General features: G+C 36.1%; 1 protein-coding gene across 3 annotated transcripts in view; it reads left to right on the top strand.

Annotated features, from left to right (window-relative positions):
* Positions 1–11,180: 11,180 nt before the first annotated feature.
* LOC123551774 (transmembrane protein 135-like) overlaps positions 11,181–17,726 on the top strand; it is a 146,677-nt gene continuing 140,131 nt past the window's right edge. For all 3 annotated transcript variants that reach the window (XM_045340968.2, XM_045340966.2, XM_045340967.2), the window contains exon 1: positions 11,181–11,348. In XM_045340968.2, the coding sequence (XP_045196903.2) occupies positions 11,184–11,348 (165 nt within the window). In that variant the 5' untranslated portion in view covers positions 11,181–11,183. The remainder of the gene's footprint in view (positions 11,349–17,726) is intronic.

Below are 17,726 nucleotides of genomic sequence, written 5' to 3'. Positions count from 1 at the left end.
GCCTTTAGACCTTAATACAACTGGTCTCTTAATGGATGCGGTCTCACGAGCAATTTTGACTGTATATGCTGGTTTATAAATATTACTTTTGTTTTCATTTTTATGTTTAATATCCTTTTACTTCTGCAATGTGGTAATTTTAACATGTTTCTAATTCAATGCTATATAAATACGTAAAAGGCTAATTATGCTATGTCATAATGCTGTATTTATCAGAGCCGGATCAGCCTATACTTACCGAATACCCTTATATTGGCAAAGGAATAATCTTTACTCAAATTGAGACCAGAATGTACCAGAGGCCACATTACATACTGTATTTCATAATATTTCATAAGAGTCCCCTGACCCCCATCCTCATAGAGAGCAGTACCCTCCATACCTCAACATTAGACCAAAATGCACCAGGCACATTTCATGCATGTATTCAAAAATTTCCAGGGAAGTCCTGACCCCTAATGAGACTACCCCACGTAAGACAAGACCACCATTTCATGCATGTTTTCAAAAATTCAGGCGAACTCTCCCTGACCCACTAACATATCAAGCCCTCTATTACCGCCTCGGCCGTGACGTCTTCGTTGGAGACTGTGCACCCCTCCCCCACCCTTGTCAAATATTTCTGGCTCCAAGACTGTTTATGGTTGCATATCAGCAAAGAAATATCGCGCTTGCGTTGAATGTGATATGTAAACTCAATCATTTATTTATCTCAAATAACAGCACATTCAAAAATATTACATAACAATCAATGATAGAAAATGCAAGATAAATTTACACCAGAAAATAAAAATGTTTCTCGAAGCCAGATTTAGCTTTTTGACTATTCATTCTCTGTTTCTCCCGGCATGAATGATGCATGTGGCTTGTATAGAGGCCGAAATACGAACTTTTTAATCAACGAAATAAATGTAAATCGTTGACAAGTGGCAGTTAAAATACATCTATAAATCAATTAACAAAGGCATATATGAAAAAACAAACTTGTATTAAACGTAAATTACGCATGAAATTCAAATTTGACGCTTTGCATTGTGTCCTAATGGGATGCTTTTTACAATTTGAAATATTATAGGAATAATTAATAAATCAGAAAGATGAGAGTTTTCCATTTATCATTCAATGTTTTTATGTTTACGAAAAATCTAATTGATTTAACTCTAAGGTGTCTTATATCCTGCCGGCCTTTTAGCACCTTGGCGTCTTTGATCTGGTGCAAGCGGCCCTCGGCGTCCTTGATCTGGTGCAAGCGGTAAACCAGCAGTATTTCAGAAATCCGGATGTATTTAAATTGGAACAACTTATAAATACTGGAAATAAAAAAGTTTGAAAAACTGTGCAAGTTTGTTAAAATTATATTGTCACAGTTAAGATAAATGCTATTCTATATTTTCATATCCGTAATTGTACATTTTGTGACTCTCCGATGCCAAGATGGGGGCATCATTTATGTATTATTTTGCAAATTACATTTAGATATGAAAGGCGTTTGTGTGAGAACTTTTAGAATTAAATCATATCATTATTTTCTCAGTATGAGCCTCAAATATACTGTTAAAAATCAACTCATTGATTCATGTTCTCGTGAAATGAGTGAAATAGAAGGTTTTTGACTTGACTGGACTTAGTACTCCGGCAAAATCAAACCAGAATCATACCCTGGGAAACTGAATGGGAAAGGCTCATTGCTTATAGTCGATCAGAAATTAGTCTTTTGTTTGGTTCATTAGACACTGTTCATGAGAATACACAAATATGGCTATAACTTTATCATCAAACTTTTTATTTTCCTAATAAAAATTGCTCAAGTATCAATATGAATGTCATGGGAGAGATAAACGTCGAAGGTGCGCATGTAGTGCAAATCATTCTGGCATCTTTAACAAGAAATTATTCTTAACTGTTCTCTTCTGTCTGCTATACAAGAAAATAAAACAGCAACATTTTTACAACACAAACAGTCAAATAAAATAACATTTGTTTTGAATATGAATCAGATTTACAGCTTATATACCAGTATTCCTTTTCCTTCAATACCGAGCCGGTATTTTACGCTAGTTCTTTGATCAAGCCAGGATTGAACGTTCCGCCATTCGTTATGAAACGTGTAATAGTTATGAAACGTATAATCAGTGGTGCAAAAGTTGTTAAGTCAAGTTTATACATAATATGAGCCGTGCCATGAGAAAATCAACATAGTGGGTTTGCGACCAGCGTGGATCCAGACCAGACTGCGCATCCGCGCAGTCTGGTCAGGCTCCATGCTGTTCGCTTTTAAAGCCTATTGGAATTGGAGAAACTGTTAGCGAACAGCATGGATCCTGACCAGACTGCGCGGATGCGCAGGCTGGTCTGGATCCATGCTGGTCGCAAAGCCACTATGTTGGTTTTCTCATGGCACGGCTCAATTATGAAAACTTTACTGCTTGTCACTATTGTTAAGCATTTCTTTATCGAATTCCTGATCATAAATCATCTTCATAAGTACCGTAGTTGAGTGTTGGAGAAATAATCATTTGTTTACAAAGCAATGATTCGGCGTCGGTGGCAATAAATCAGTCACAACTACAAGAGGGTTGGTAAAGTTGTGAAGAACTCTCAAAACATCCGGTTGGTGGGCTCGGTGCGTATTCATCAAGTCTAGAGTCTCTGATTTTAAAAAAAGTTGCAAATATTCAGTGTATATTGCATTTTATATCAGAGAAGATTTTACTGAATTACAGCATAAACAAAGTTTCTAAAGAAAAAAGCAGTATGCATGTTTGAACGAACATTGGCGCTTGTAAGCCCAACACAACTCATTCTGCCTTCTGCCAGTGCAGATCACGATCAGCTTGCGCATCCGTGCAGTCTGATCATAATCTGCACTGTTCGCCATTCAGTAAGTATCATTTTGTTATGCACCCCGGCCCTTTTAACAGTAAATGGTACTGTCAAAATTAAAAGATGGACAAGTTCATTATAAAAAATTAGCATGATAAGGGTTAAATATACATTCACATTTATTTGGTTAGATACTGACAATATGAAGACAGCGTTTTTTGTGGGCAGCGAAGCGTGACCACAGATTTACCATACCACAAATTTACGGACGAAATTTCTTGTCCGAAACCGAAGAACAAGTAGTTCCATGTCCTCCATAGATTTTACATAATTCAAGTCTGTTTAACTTTCAGAAAGCTTCTGAAATTTAACTTTATCAAAAAATACTTTGCTTAAGTATATATTTGTCGTTATCTATATTTTATAACAAAAACAAAGCGTATGAAAATGAGCACGCTTGTTTTGATCACATGACCAAAACATTTCTTCATCACGTGACAAAAAAAACTATAACCTACAAAAAATGAAAAATAGTACTTCAGCACCGCCCGCGCAGATCTACATATATATTGCAAGAAATCAACGGAAGAGGTGTTAATTTATCTATTTTTCATAGAGAAAGATACGATCCTTTCATAATATTTACGTTAATAATTTTTATTTGCACGACTTGTGGGCGGAAAATTCGTACCTGTTTCCCGAAAATACGAACATATGCACTTCAGTTTGATTTAATTTTACATTCTAGCTGCTGTTTGTGACTGACATATTATTACAGGGTATAATTAATTCGAAAGAAACATTATTTTAAACAAGTTCACCTTTTAATCGCCGGTAGATTCGCGGTGTTTTCGTCCCCAAATATGCACGAACTGGCGTACGATTTCTTCTCGGATACTTAAACAGTAACGTGCTTCGGAAGACTGCAATGAGATGATTAGACATGCAGAGCAGATGAACCCTGTTGACTTTGGGCTCACTCGGTTAAAGGTCAATGTTACAGGGACCTGAACATGGAAAACGGTTTACTTGAGAACCACTTGACCCAAAATCTTGAAACTTCATGTATAGGGTGATTGGACACGCCAAGTAGATGATCCCTATTGCAGCCAACCATTAGTGTCTCTTTGTCTTTCGCTCTTATCCTCTATTGACTTCTTGCCTTTTAAAACTATACACTGGGGGAGACATGGGCATCTTCTAGTTTGAAAATTAATTGCTCTTCTTCAAAGGAGGAGGGGTATATTATAAATGTTATTGTTTGACGGATGTCGGTCGGTCTGTAGACCAATCGGTTTTCGGATGATAACTGGAGAAGGCTTGGGATAGGATCACGAATGTTGAGCGGGAGATTTGTCATGACCAGCAGATGACCCCTAGTTCAGTAGGTCAAAGATCAAGATCACATTGACAATAGAACTTTTTGCCAGAAAACTAGATTATGATTTGGTGTAAAATCACATTTGATACGGAAGTCATTTAAGACTGGTAAATGACCCATAATTAATCCCCCGCCACAAATGGTCGGGGGTTATAGGAATGGTCTCAGTCCGTCCTTCCGCCCTTCCGTCCTTCCGTCTGTCCGTAACACTTTCGTGTCCGCTCCATATCCCCTAAACCCCTTAAAGGATTTTCATGAAACATGGGTCAAATGATCACCTCATCAAGACGATGTGCAGAACCCATGAGTAAGCCTTGTCGGCTCAAGGTCAAGGTCACAACTCAAGGTCAAAGGTTTGAGCCTTCCATTTTGTGTCCGCTCTGTATCTCCTAAACCCCTTGAAGGAATTTTATAAAACTTGGGTCAAATGATTACCACATCAAGACGATGTGCAGAAGCCATGAGTCAGCCGTGCCAGAAAGGTTTGAGCCTTCCATTTTGTGTCCGCTCTATATCTCCTAAACCTCTTGAAGGATGATTATGAAACTTGGGTCAAATGATCACCTCATCAAGACGATGTGTATAACACATGAGTCAGCCATGTCGGTTCAAGGTCAAGGTCACAACTGAAGGTCAAAGGTTTGAGCCTTCCATTTTGTGTCCGCTCTGTATCTCCTAAACCCCTTGAAGGATAATCATGAAACTTGGGTCAAATGATCATCTCATCAAGAAAATGTGTAGAACCCATGAGTCAGCCATACCGGCTCAAGGTCAAGGTCACAACTCGAGGTCAAATGTTTTAGCCTTCCATTTTGTGTCTGCTCTGTATCTCCTAAACCCCTTAAAGGAATTTTATAAAACTTGGGTCAAATGATCACCTCATCAAAACGATGTGCAGAACTTATGAGTCAGCCATGCTGGCTCAAGGTCAAGGTCACAACTTAGGGTCAAAGGTTTGAGCCTTCCATTTTGTTTCCACTCTGTATCTCGTAAACCCCTTGAAGGATTTTCATCAAACTTGGGTCAAATGATCACCCCATCAAGAACTCATGAGTCAGCCATGTCAACTCAAGGTCAAGAACACAACTCAAGGTCAAAGGTTTGAGCTCTGTATCTCCTAAACCCCTTGAAGGGTTTTCATGAAACTTGGGTCAAATGATCACCTCATCAAGACATTGTGCAGAGTTCATGGGTCAGCCATATCAGTTCAAGGTCAAGGTCACAGCTAAAGGTCAAAGGTTTACCCTTTCACTATCCATAGCAGTGGCGGGGGATTTAGCTGTCTTTCAGACTGCCTTGTTATGATTTAATGTCAATACGTCAAATGTCCAGTGTGCAGTGACCAATAAATTCTGTTCCTTATCAGTTAATTCATGCAAGTGTTCTACAAGCTCTTGTTATAAACAGAATCTCCAAACATTACATAATTATCGATTAGTCCATGACCTTTGCTCACATTAAACTGTTCGAGTAAAAGCAGAGTGTTTCCCACTGATTTGTTAAACAAATGCTTATAATTCAAAAAAGATGTTCAGCAAGATTAACCAAACCTCACAAAATCTTCAATAAGCACATGAGCTTTGCTCATATATCATTTTATCCCCTTTGACAAAGTAAAAGCAGAGTTTTGGCCCTTGATTTGGTAAAAAATGGTTGAAAATGCTCATTTATCAAAAATAGTTTAACTAGAATCACCAAACTTAAACTAACTGTTCATGCCCATTACCAGAAGCTGTCAACCGCTGCCCACATCAGTCCTCTCAGTGCTTTGATTTTTATTGTCCAACAATCATTTAGAGCACTTTTAAACGAAAGGTCAAAGTCGTATATACTTACACAAATGAAAAAATCTTACTTTGAATATCTAATGAACCGTTCGGAAATAAGGTTTATAGTAAATATGCAAAATTCGCTGACATCATGCTGTTATTTACTCAACAAGTTACGAAAGCAATTAAGAATAAAAATATTTTGACAAAATATAACCCATTATAGAATGGTTGCGTTGTTGCTTTTAGTAAACGATTTAAAATTGACAGAAGGGTTTAACTTATCAAAGAGCAGATTTTTACAAAAGGGTACTCCAAACAGAATGTTTTTGAAGACCACGGTGCTTTAGAAAATTAGTCGCCATGGTACTTTTATAAGAGTTTATATAGTGTACTACTTCATCAAAGTTTAATCTGGTATAAAAATGAGGAAATCCGTTTAGCCATAGAAAGTCATGTGCAGAATGACGTTAGCGTTGGAGACACATTTACTGGACAAAAGTATATCACTCTTTCTAAACGTCAAACCACGTTTTGATGGACCGAAAGTTATGCAATGTCTAGTTGTATATACAAGTTACTTTCTGTAACAGGTCACGCGTTGGTCAGTTATGTACCTGCAATCGTTTTTACCCTTATAATGCTGAACACGATTGATTCTGGGTTTGCGACCAGTGTAGATAATGATCAGCCTGCACATCCGTGCAGTCTGATCATGATCTGCACTGTTCGCCATTCAGTCAGTATCTTTTTGGTAAACACCCCTTTTAACAGTTACTGATATTATCAAAATTGAAAGATGGACAAGTTCGTTATTGAAATTTAGCAGGGTAAGGGTTAAACAAGGCTTGTGACAGTGTAGTTGTTCACAATCATGTAGTAGCAAGGTGTTTTACCAATGTAAATGAAACTACCCTGGGAGGCCGCAAGTTGGGGTCTTATTTTTTTTTAAATGGACATCCTCTTATCATATAAGCGACTCTCCAGAAGAACGTGAGTAATTTAAGTTGGAGATTAGTGCAAGACGCATTTGAGGCTCCAGTATGGTCCTTATGCAGGCAATTCATAAATCGGCCTCTTTTTTCCGAAGGAAATTTTGTAAACGTATTGAATGAGCGGTACTTTATATCGAACTCACAATCCATGGATTCGTAGTCCGGCATTTAGCCGCTGAACTAGTGCGTCCGATCTCTCCACAGCACGACTTGACACGCGTGGCTTTTTAGCGCAGCCACATTCAACTCAGTCTTGTCATACAGAACATCAGAAATTTGGCTTCCCGTAGATATCTGGTGACTTCAAGCACCCTTGATACATCGTTTAAATCCATGATATCTTTAACAAGTACATTTCAAGGTACTTGCCTATTTATGATTTATTGATTTAGACCTCCTTCAAGATGTCATATTTTACATGAATTAGTCGGTGACAAGCGGATGACACTTTAACAGGAAAAAGTCAATATGCAACCTCATACAGTTTCATTCGGTATTCATACGGTCCACTTATATGTGCCACAAGTAGTTTATGCACGTAGCATATGAGTAAGCACGAATTCATGGTTAAATCCAGTAAATAACCTTTTGTGTGTGTATGTGTTATGTTTTTTATTGCTCAAACAGTTTTGTAAAGGGGTGATATTTTCCTCGATATTTTCTTCTGTCTACCGTTACTGCTAGCAATGGTGCGGTATCTATGAGATGCTGGTTCAAATGGTTTTGAGCAACCACAGTTTTATTCTATACTTACTAAGCAAACAGCCTTGCAATGCCGGGAATTGTGCTTCTCCTTTGAACATTTAGGTTCTACCAGCACTGTGTTGGTATCATTTGGATGTGGGAATTACAGGATATATTATTAGAACGAATTGCCAAATACAATTTTGACTTGATCATAAAACATGCGAAGTATAGACACAAGGTATTTTCATAGGTAGCTCGCCTGAAAATAATCAACATTTATACAAATTTTTACATCAGACACAGTTTCAGAGTACACTGAGATACTATCAAACCATGGCTACCAAATCCAAGAAACCAGACAAGTTGTTATGGAACAAATAAGACAACGTCCTGCGTAATTCTACATCTTCAAAAATACATTTATTGGAAGGCAATAATTCAATGTTTAGTCTGTTTAATTAATGTGCATTTTTACGTTTGCATACAGTTTAACTTACATTGTGTCTAGTTATTGGAACTGAGCACCACTGATTGCTATTTTAGTGTATGTTAAGATCATATCGCATATAACCGTAAAAAGTGTGTAATATATCTAAAAATGTAGTTAGAAACCACTGTTTCATAATTTTAAAGGGAAGTAATCTGTTATATACTAGGCTCATGATCATTTTGAACTTGTAAAAACTGCATACAGAACTCATGCTGGCATGCATAGAAGGTTTATATTTGTTTCATTTTCTGATCCTCTATGATCATTCATATAAAAACATAGTTTCGTTAGGCCGGTGTCACGGAGCGCGAGGGCTGTTGCACATTCAATTACCTCTCATGAACAGACTTAGTCAAACTGAGTCCGTTATTATTTTGCTTGGTTGTACTGTATGCTTCATTGTAGGTTTCACTACGTGAATTTACATATGTCATGTTTCAAGGCCCTGTCCATGCCAGTGACACGTGAATACTTACATGACTGCATCTATGTCTACTAATTAGACCCTTTCTCAATGTACATACTACTTTATATGGATACTGGAATCTGATATGCGAGCACGATCGTACATGTTGCACACTGTTCAATGTTTCACTTTACCGCCCATTGCATTTATTACTTTTCAACTCAATGGATCACCGCCCATTGCATTTATTACTTTTTATCAAAACCGTCAAAATAACTGTAATAATCTGTCACGTTGAGGATATCTGGTTCGAGGATCACTGTTTTGGCGGTCATGGGGCTCAGTCGAAATACCACAAAACAGTTACCCGAATGTCGAATATTTCCGTTTGCATCTACAACCAGTAGTAATTTTTCTTGAGTACCATATTTTGCGAATTATAGAATAAATAAAGCAAAACGGAATACTTTCTTTGTAGCACTCTTTCTTAAAGTAGCGCATTAAAACAAATCACGGGTAATTAACGTCCACGTCCGTAAACTGAAGTGACGTTATGACGTTTCAATGACGCACAACAACAAGAAAGTTCCGGTTAAATTTTGTCATTTGTAGCTTAATGTTGTGTTTTTTTTTCTCGTAAAATTATTTATTTTGAATCGAGAAAAATACTATAAGAAACGTTGAGCAACAATAAAGGTATTTGATTTTTATCGCATTTTACGTTAGAATATAATAATCAATGCACGAATCGCTAGTAGTCTTTAACAGCACGAGGTTCCTGTGGCATTAGGGGATGTCACGCGAGTTACCATCTACACAACTGAAATATGAGCCCCTTTCAAATAATATATACAAGTGTGTAGATAGTATAATATCACACATTTCACCACATATTTTTCGTTTTGGATTGATTTAGGTTGAAAACAAGGGTTGTTTCATCTGTCTGGACATATTTTTTCATCCCAGGTCCAATACTCGTGGCTGTGGCAATAGCTATAGAGTCTTGTGAAGAGTTCAAGCTTGATCGAGCGTCCGGCATAATAAGCTAAAACGAAAATGTTTCTTTGCAATCCAGCTGCTTACTGAAATTAATAATGAAGTCCTACACGTACGTATAAGGTAAAGTACAAATTATCTCAAACTTCCCAGACTTATACTGACAGAAAAAGAAACACATTTGTAACATTATATAGATCATTTCACAACCATTTTCCCACACTGGTTCATTTGCACATCTATGATAGGCTTACAAGATGAATTCAAATAAGCCAATTACTTAAATGTGAATGATTCCCGCCATTATTTTTCTGTAAATGAAAAATAACACTTCTTCCAGGTGGTAAGTTAGACTTAATTAATGACATCATAGTAAGTTCTGAAATAGCCGCCACAGTACCTAGTTCTCCAGTGTTATTAAAAGGTTGTGAATCTGCAACCATTTATCCACTATCCTGTTTATTGTATTCTCTGGGTTTGTCATATTCTCGTGTTGTTTTTTTTTTTGTTTTGTTTTTTGCCTTTTTGCAATGATAAAATGTTTGTTATTTTCTAGACAAGTATGGGGCAAAACTGACAAACTGCAAATTTCAAGTGATTTCAATACAATTTAATGAAAATACAGACATTTTACTGAATAAAAAAATCCTTATTTTTTTGTGGTAGGGTAAGCAAAATTGCCCTAAATTATTCATTAGAGTCCTATGCTATTAATTGTCATATTTCTTCATGCATTTACTACAGAATATAACTATTTATTGCACCATGGTAATTTAAATGTTATTTGTGCTAGAGAGTCAAACCTAAATCCACGTGAATACAGTGCTTTAGGGCACAGCGGATAGCTGACTTGTTTTTCCTGCATTCCAATTCAAAGAAATGAAATTTAGTAGTTATTTTTCTGTATGTCAGACAAAAAAAAGCTATATTTTTCAAAACATTCAGCTTTTAATAGAAATTCATGTGTTTTTCTCTCCATGCAATTGTTTACATATGCGCTGATTCAGGGTGCACAGGATAGCTTTGGTTATTTTTCCATTCTTAGTTTAAAATCCACATCTAAACAAACTTCCTAAGATTTTTTTTACTATAAATCAGAATAATAATGTATTCACTATTCAAAAACATTCAGCTTTTTAAATTTCTATCAAATACTTTTCATTCACGGACGTTTTTTTACATACACACTGATTTAATCAGTAGGGGATAGCTTCTATTTTCATTTGATGACATATGAAAAATAACACAAAAAAGCAAACATTTAAAATGTATGTCAGAATGTCTGTCTGCATGCCAGTAAAAGAATGATATGAAAAAATATAAAATAATTCAAGTCTAGATAACAAAAGACGTACTACTGTAGTGAATTTTCTACAAAATTACACCAAAATACTGTTTATGAAATGGTGAATCTTTTACTGAGAATATAACAACCCCTAGACCCTTGGGAATATGAGAAAACAGCATACTTGGTGAACTGTTGATAAACTATTCACGTGATGACGGTGATGGTCAAAGTCTAATTTAGGTCACTGCGAACACGTGTGTTTGTTTTTGTTTACATTAGTTTCCATTTCCGCATTAGATTCGCACTGGCTGACAACTGAGTAACCGATTGGATAAAAAATTTCTGCGCATGCGGCTGGTAAGCAAAATGGTGGCGATCAGCAAACCAACTTTGCTACAGTTTACTTGCTACGAATTAGGCCATACATGGACTCCGTCATGCAGAAGGGCGTCTTTTGATGTTGCACTTCTTGTCTTCAAAGAAGCTTTAAAGATTTATGGCTCTCTTTATTTCGTACGTGACGCTTAATTGGTTGACTTTATAATTGTTTACTGTGTAGAAAGTGGGTGGAGTGTGCCAGTTGTAAAACTCTGAAACACAGGGATAGCCCTTATTTCAAACCACAAGTGACAAATTCAAACCACAACCTATTCTATATACCAATTTTTAACCTGACCTAACCTCTAGTCAGAGTATTGTTTATTTCAAACCACAAGTGACAAATTCAAACCACAACCTATTCTATATACCAATTTTTAACCTGACCTAACCTCTAGTCAGAGTATTGTATGCATTGTTGTAGCTTGAATCGTTGAGGTTTGAAGTAGGCAGTGGATATTCAAGATTACTATTCCTAGGGAGCTTCAGGTTTTTCACTATTCTTACGGGAGAGCCATAAGAATAGCCTGTGAGGCTATTCCTACGGGACCAAGGGTTTCCCGAAACACAAAAGCATGACGTAAATTATAATAAAGGTCATATACTTGCTTTTTCAAGTTTTTGGTTTTGCGTACATTTAATGTTTAGCTGGAGAGATGTCATATTTCAACCTGTATAGAGAGCTTTTATGCTCTGTATCAAAAACTTCATCCAGGCAGCATTATGCATAAGACCTCTTCCTTTCTTATAAATTTGGCTTATCGGGATGACTTATTTTTGTTGGGTAAATATATTATATATATTGATATAGATTTCTTGCACATGTTAAAGTTTTTTGTGGATGCCGTTTGATTTGTTTTTAGCTTGACTATTCTACTAGCCCTGGCATCGGCGTCACACCTTGGTTAAAGTTTTGCATGCAAGTACGTAATGGCTATTACTTTAAGGCATATAGATTTGAAACTTATTTTTCCTTTTTCTAGATCAATTACCAACCTCACTGGGTCAAGTCCCATAACTTTGACATGTATTTTGGGCAAATTATGCCTCCTTTTGGACTTAGAAAATCCTGGTTAAGGTTTTACATGCAAGTTACTATCTCCAAAACCAGGGGCGGCGAAATCTGATTTTGACTTGCTTGTCCGTTTTTGTCATTTGATATTTTTTACTTGTCCGTATGATAGTTATATAGTAAATTCTGGTCAAATTTCACTAGTCCGTACAGGCTTTGGGACAACCTGGGCAATACAGACAATTGAATTTGCCACCCCTGAAAACTAATGCAGATATTGAATTGTAACTTCACATAGTGTCTTCAAGGTTATGAAATTAGTTGAAAGCATCAAGTACCATAACTCTGACCTGCATTTTGGCCAAATTATGCCCCCTTTTAGACTTAGAAAATCCTGGTTAAAGTATAAATTTGCATGCAAGTACATACAGCTAGTGCCTAAAGGCATATAGTTTTGAAACTAATTTTTAGCTCCACTATTCGGAGAATAGGGGGACTATTCTAACTCGCATTGGCTGACCTTTCTTGGTTAAAATTTTAGGCAACCTTTGTTTTTCTGTCATATCTTTCTTTGTTACTATTACCAGAGCTCCAGATAAGCTTTTGGTGTAATTGGGTATTTACCCATCACTTTTTGTCTGAATTGGGTACTGAAAATCTGAATTGGGTAAAAATAATATCATTACCCAGCCTTTTCAGAAGAAATAGGGTATTTGCTAAAACAAAGTGGGTATTTCACCTTTCTCGCACAAACAACTGAGTATTTTTTTGCTTACAGTATACATGGTATATATAATTAACCAGGATTGACTAACTATGTGAAATGTACTTTAATGGACCCTTCAATGTTTAATACAAAAATGTTTAAAATTAAAATGAAATATGATTAATTAAAACAGTACTGTCTTTTTAAAATTGTTTTACATGCCAAAGATATTTTTCTCCAGTCAATTAATGTTTTCTGAGATGCTTTTGTTCCATACTGTTGTTTTTCACTTTAATGCAGTCAGACATCAATTCATCCACAATATCCCCAACCATGTGTTCACCGCAATATTCGTTCTCCCATAAAATAAGATGTCGTCCAGTACAGGTGACACTACATCATCACAAATAGATAACTGTCATTGTTGAACAGCAAAATATCGCACTAATTTGTTTGTATGTGCTGGAACAATGTTTTCCTGCAACCCCTTTTTACATTTTATCGGCGTAAGATTGTTTACAAAGCGTCCAAATATCACTGATCAGCCGACTGAATGGTCCTGTGATTTTTCCGATGAATTGCAACCTGTTCTGCTGTAACGTATAACCAGTCAGCTGTCTAGCGTTAAAGTCTCGTACCTGTTCAGTAATAATAAAAATGCAATACGCAAGCGATTTGTTATGAATTGGGTATTAGGAATTTTAATTGCATTTCAGTACGCACACTGTATGAATCTATTGGGTTTTCTGCAATTTTAATTGCGTAAATACGCAAATACGCGGCTTATCTGGAGCTCTGTATTACTTATATCTTACTGTAACTTCACATAAACATTGTCCAGTATACAAACAAAGTATGTGTAGGGCTGAACCCATTATACCCAAGGTCATGGTCACCAAGGTGTTATACTTGGGTTATTTTTAAGGTTAAAGTTTTTGGACAACCTTTGTTTTTCTGTCGTATCTTTGTTACTATTGCTTATATCTTACTGTAACTTTACATAAACATTGTCCAGCATACAAACAAAGTATGTACAGGGGCTGGGCCCATTATACCCAAAGTCAAGGTCACCAAGGTGTTATACTTAGGTTACTTTTAAGGTTAAAGTTTTTTGGCAACCTTTGTTTTTCTGTTATATCTTTGTTACTGTTGCTTAAATCTTACTGTAAATTCACATAAAAAATTGTCCAGCATACAAACAAAGTATGTGCAGGGGCTGGGCCCATTAAAAGATAATGACTTGAAACTCAAAATATATCTTTACCATCATCATCTGCATGTGTGGTAACAATCCCAATAACTCTAATTTGTGTTCTTGACACTGCCCCTTGGTGGACTTCTTTTTAAAGTAGAGGTCTCTTATTGAGACATATATTCATTTTACAGTTAAATCCCCAAATAGTGGAGTGTGCTGTCTTACGGACAACTCTTGTTTCTTTTTCTAGATCAATTACCAACCTCAGTTGGTCAAGTCCCATAACTTTGACATGTATTTTGGGCAAATTATGCCCCCTTTTGGACTTAGAAAATCCTGGTTAAAGTTTTACATGCAAGTTACTATCACCAAAACTAATGCAGATATTGAATTGTAACTTCATGTGTGTCTTCAAGGTTATGAAATTACAGTCAAGACTGTTTTAAGGGACCGACTTTGGGAAGCAGCGAAAAAGGTCACATATGACAGGGAGTCTCTTAAAACAGTCTCACTTAACAGGATGACGCTGGTTTCATATATTTTTCCAATTAAAATACATGAATATCGGATACTTATATATTGGCCTCTTTTAAGGTAGGAGTGGAAAATGATTAAATACTATTTCTTTAATTGCATATTGATAAAATATAAATTTCAAATAATTTGCATCATTCGTATGATGTTGATAAAACAAATTTAAGGTCGTGATCTGGCAAGAAAATAAAGGGGAGCAGTAAAATATAAATGTTCCATTTGAACTATTTACACACTGAGGTTTATGATATTTATATTTTTGTGTACTAATTGTTCATTGACATTTATTCGATTATTGACTGCATCTTTAATCTGTGTTTACTTCGTTGTTTCCTGTTAAATACCGCCATATTTTTGTTTCACCAGGAATAAAGTTAATTTATGCACCAACTCCGAATTCTTCAGCGACTTTATACGCTGGTTTTCCCTAATCGAGCAATTCAAGTGCCTTAACACGCTGTTCTAATGTCAAAACAGTTTTTTTATTATGTTTTTCATCAGCCATTTTTTGTAAACAAATAAGTTCTTGTCTTAAACAACTTCACGCGAGATAAAGAACGGTAACTCTATCGTGTAAAATCTTGCAAGGGAGCATCTCAAACTCGCTGAAAACGGTCTAAATATCGATTCTGGAGCCTGATTTCACAGTCACTTGTCGCGTAAGGCAGGGGGTTGCTTAATTCAGACTCTTTTAATAGTAAATTGCGTCTGGAGCATAAAATAGGGTCGCATATGACAGGGAGCCGCTAAATTCAGGGGGTCATTAAGACAGTCTCGACTGTAGTTGAAAGCGTCAAGTCACATTATAACTCTGACCTGCATTTTGGCCAAATTATGCCCCCTTTTAGACTTAGAAAATCCTGGTTAAAGTTTAAATTTGCATGCAAGTACATACAGCTATTACTTAAAGGCATATAGATTTTAAACTTATTTTTTATTTTTCTAGATCAATTACCAACTTCACTGGGTCAAGTTCCATAACTCTCACATGTAATTTGGGCAAATTATGCCCCCATTTGGACTTAGAAAATTCTGGTTAAAGTTTTACATGCAGGTTACTATCTGCTGAACAAATGCAGATATTAAATTGAAACTTCGCATGTGCCTTCAGGGTTATAAAACTAGTTGATTGCACCAAGTTCCATAACTCTGATAACTCATTTTGGTTAAATTACGTCCCCTTTTGAACTTGAAACATCTGGTTAAAGTTTTGCATGCAAGTTACTTTCTCAAAAACTAATGCAGATACTTGATTGAAACTCAATAGGTATTTTAACATTAAGGGTAATATTTTCCTACTGGGACAATAATTCGAATAGTTGAGCATCAGCTGTCTTACAGACAGCTCTTGTTTATTTCAAACTAAAACGAAGTCAGCCAGACCATAGTTTGTATTTCATTGGTCTCAGATATCAAAGATTTTCGATTTTGAAACAACGTCTTGATTTCCACAAAATCTCATCATAGACTGCCCAACGTTGAATCACCGTTGGATCAATGTTGTTTTATGTTATAACCTAAATACAACCATATATATTTATGTTTTCTTTCACTGCGTTCAGCCAAACATAAATTATTTAATATCTTTACTACCAGATTCTACTAGAAAAACTACTGAACACAATATAGGAGTGGTATGACCGACTACTCTGTATTTCATAAACATTTCATAATACATCATTTCAGTAAGACTCTATCACACAAGATAGTTCCACAAAAAAGGTATATCCCCTTATTAACTTGGGACATTCACAGTCACTAACATTATACACTGGAAAAACATAATTGGAATTAATGATATTCCAGTTAATTGAACTGTCCGGAACTACCTCACACTCTCCAGTCTATGTTCTATGTTTAACAAACATTGTGAAATTCCTGCGCAAAGCACACTTTTTTCTCTCTTTTTTAAAACATGAAACAGGTAACAAAAAATCGCCAGTCTGCAAAAGAAAAAGTACAGTTAAAATATGTACACAACTGATATGGAAAAGCACAAAGGGTGCGTGGGTGGGTTGATATATATCTTGTACGTAGTCCGTCAAAACCTCGAATGACCACAAAGAACCGTTATGCTATATTAACTACGTTACTTAAAATAGAACACGAGAAACCCGTTCTGTACTGACAGAATCTTATACGAACGAAAATAAATACATATATCATAATTATGTTGAAATGATGTGTGCCGGCTGGGATTGAACTTTTAGAGTAAAGAATTGCTGTTGGCAATTTGCTGAAATAAATATTGAATTTAACTGATTTTGTAATTAAATTTCAAACTATGAGTTTTCGGTTTTCCAACAATTTTAAACTTTAATCTTTCATGCATGATTTGGTGGACAATTAAAATACTACGACCACCCGGCATACTCAATAATAATTTACAGGACCTATTTGCTGTGCCCATATAAAGATTCTTGGTAGTATCATTCCCAATGTTGATGAATCATTAAAATGTGGTCTTTGTCAAGGTACAGCTGAGTGTACCTAACATGTATGTTCCTGTAGTCTTAAATCTAGGCATGTGGAAGATATACAGACCTTGGTGATAAGCTAGCCTAATGTACCTTCCAAAACAACCAGAAAATGTTTAAATTCTGAAGAATAACAAGTGTATTTTGCAGAAAATGTTGATGACACCTCTTCCCTACAGTAACTGTTATTTTAGATACAAAATTTGGTGTCAGAAATTCCCAGTTCCACATTATCACTCACATTATATGACTATATGAGACAAGGGTCATAACTCTGACACCAACAATTATTCATAGACTGCCCCCTTTTTAGCTCACCTGAGCCAAAGGCTCATGATGAGCTTTTGCGACCGCTCAATGTCTGTTGTGCGTCTTCCGTCCGTCAACATTTTCTAAAAATTCACCACTGGGCAGAATTACACCAAACTTCACAGGAATGATCCTTGGGTGGCCCCCTTTCAAAATTGTTCAAAGAATTGAATTCCATGTAGAACTCTGGTTGCCATGGCAACCAAAATGAAAAACTTTAAAACTCTTCTTGTCCAAAACCGCAAGGCGTAGAGCCTTGATATTTGGCATGTGACATCAT

This window comes from Mercenaria mercenaria, chromosome 4 (genome assembly GCF_021730395.1).
Source record: "Mercenaria mercenaria strain notata chromosome 4, MADL_Memer_1, whole genome shotgun sequence".
Classification (NCBI taxonomy): domain Eukaryota; kingdom Metazoa; phylum Mollusca; class Bivalvia; order Venerida; family Veneridae; genus Mercenaria; species Mercenaria mercenaria.
The sequence above is the reverse complement of the archived record's forward strand: the minus strand, read 5'-3'. Positions and strand labels throughout refer to the sequence as shown.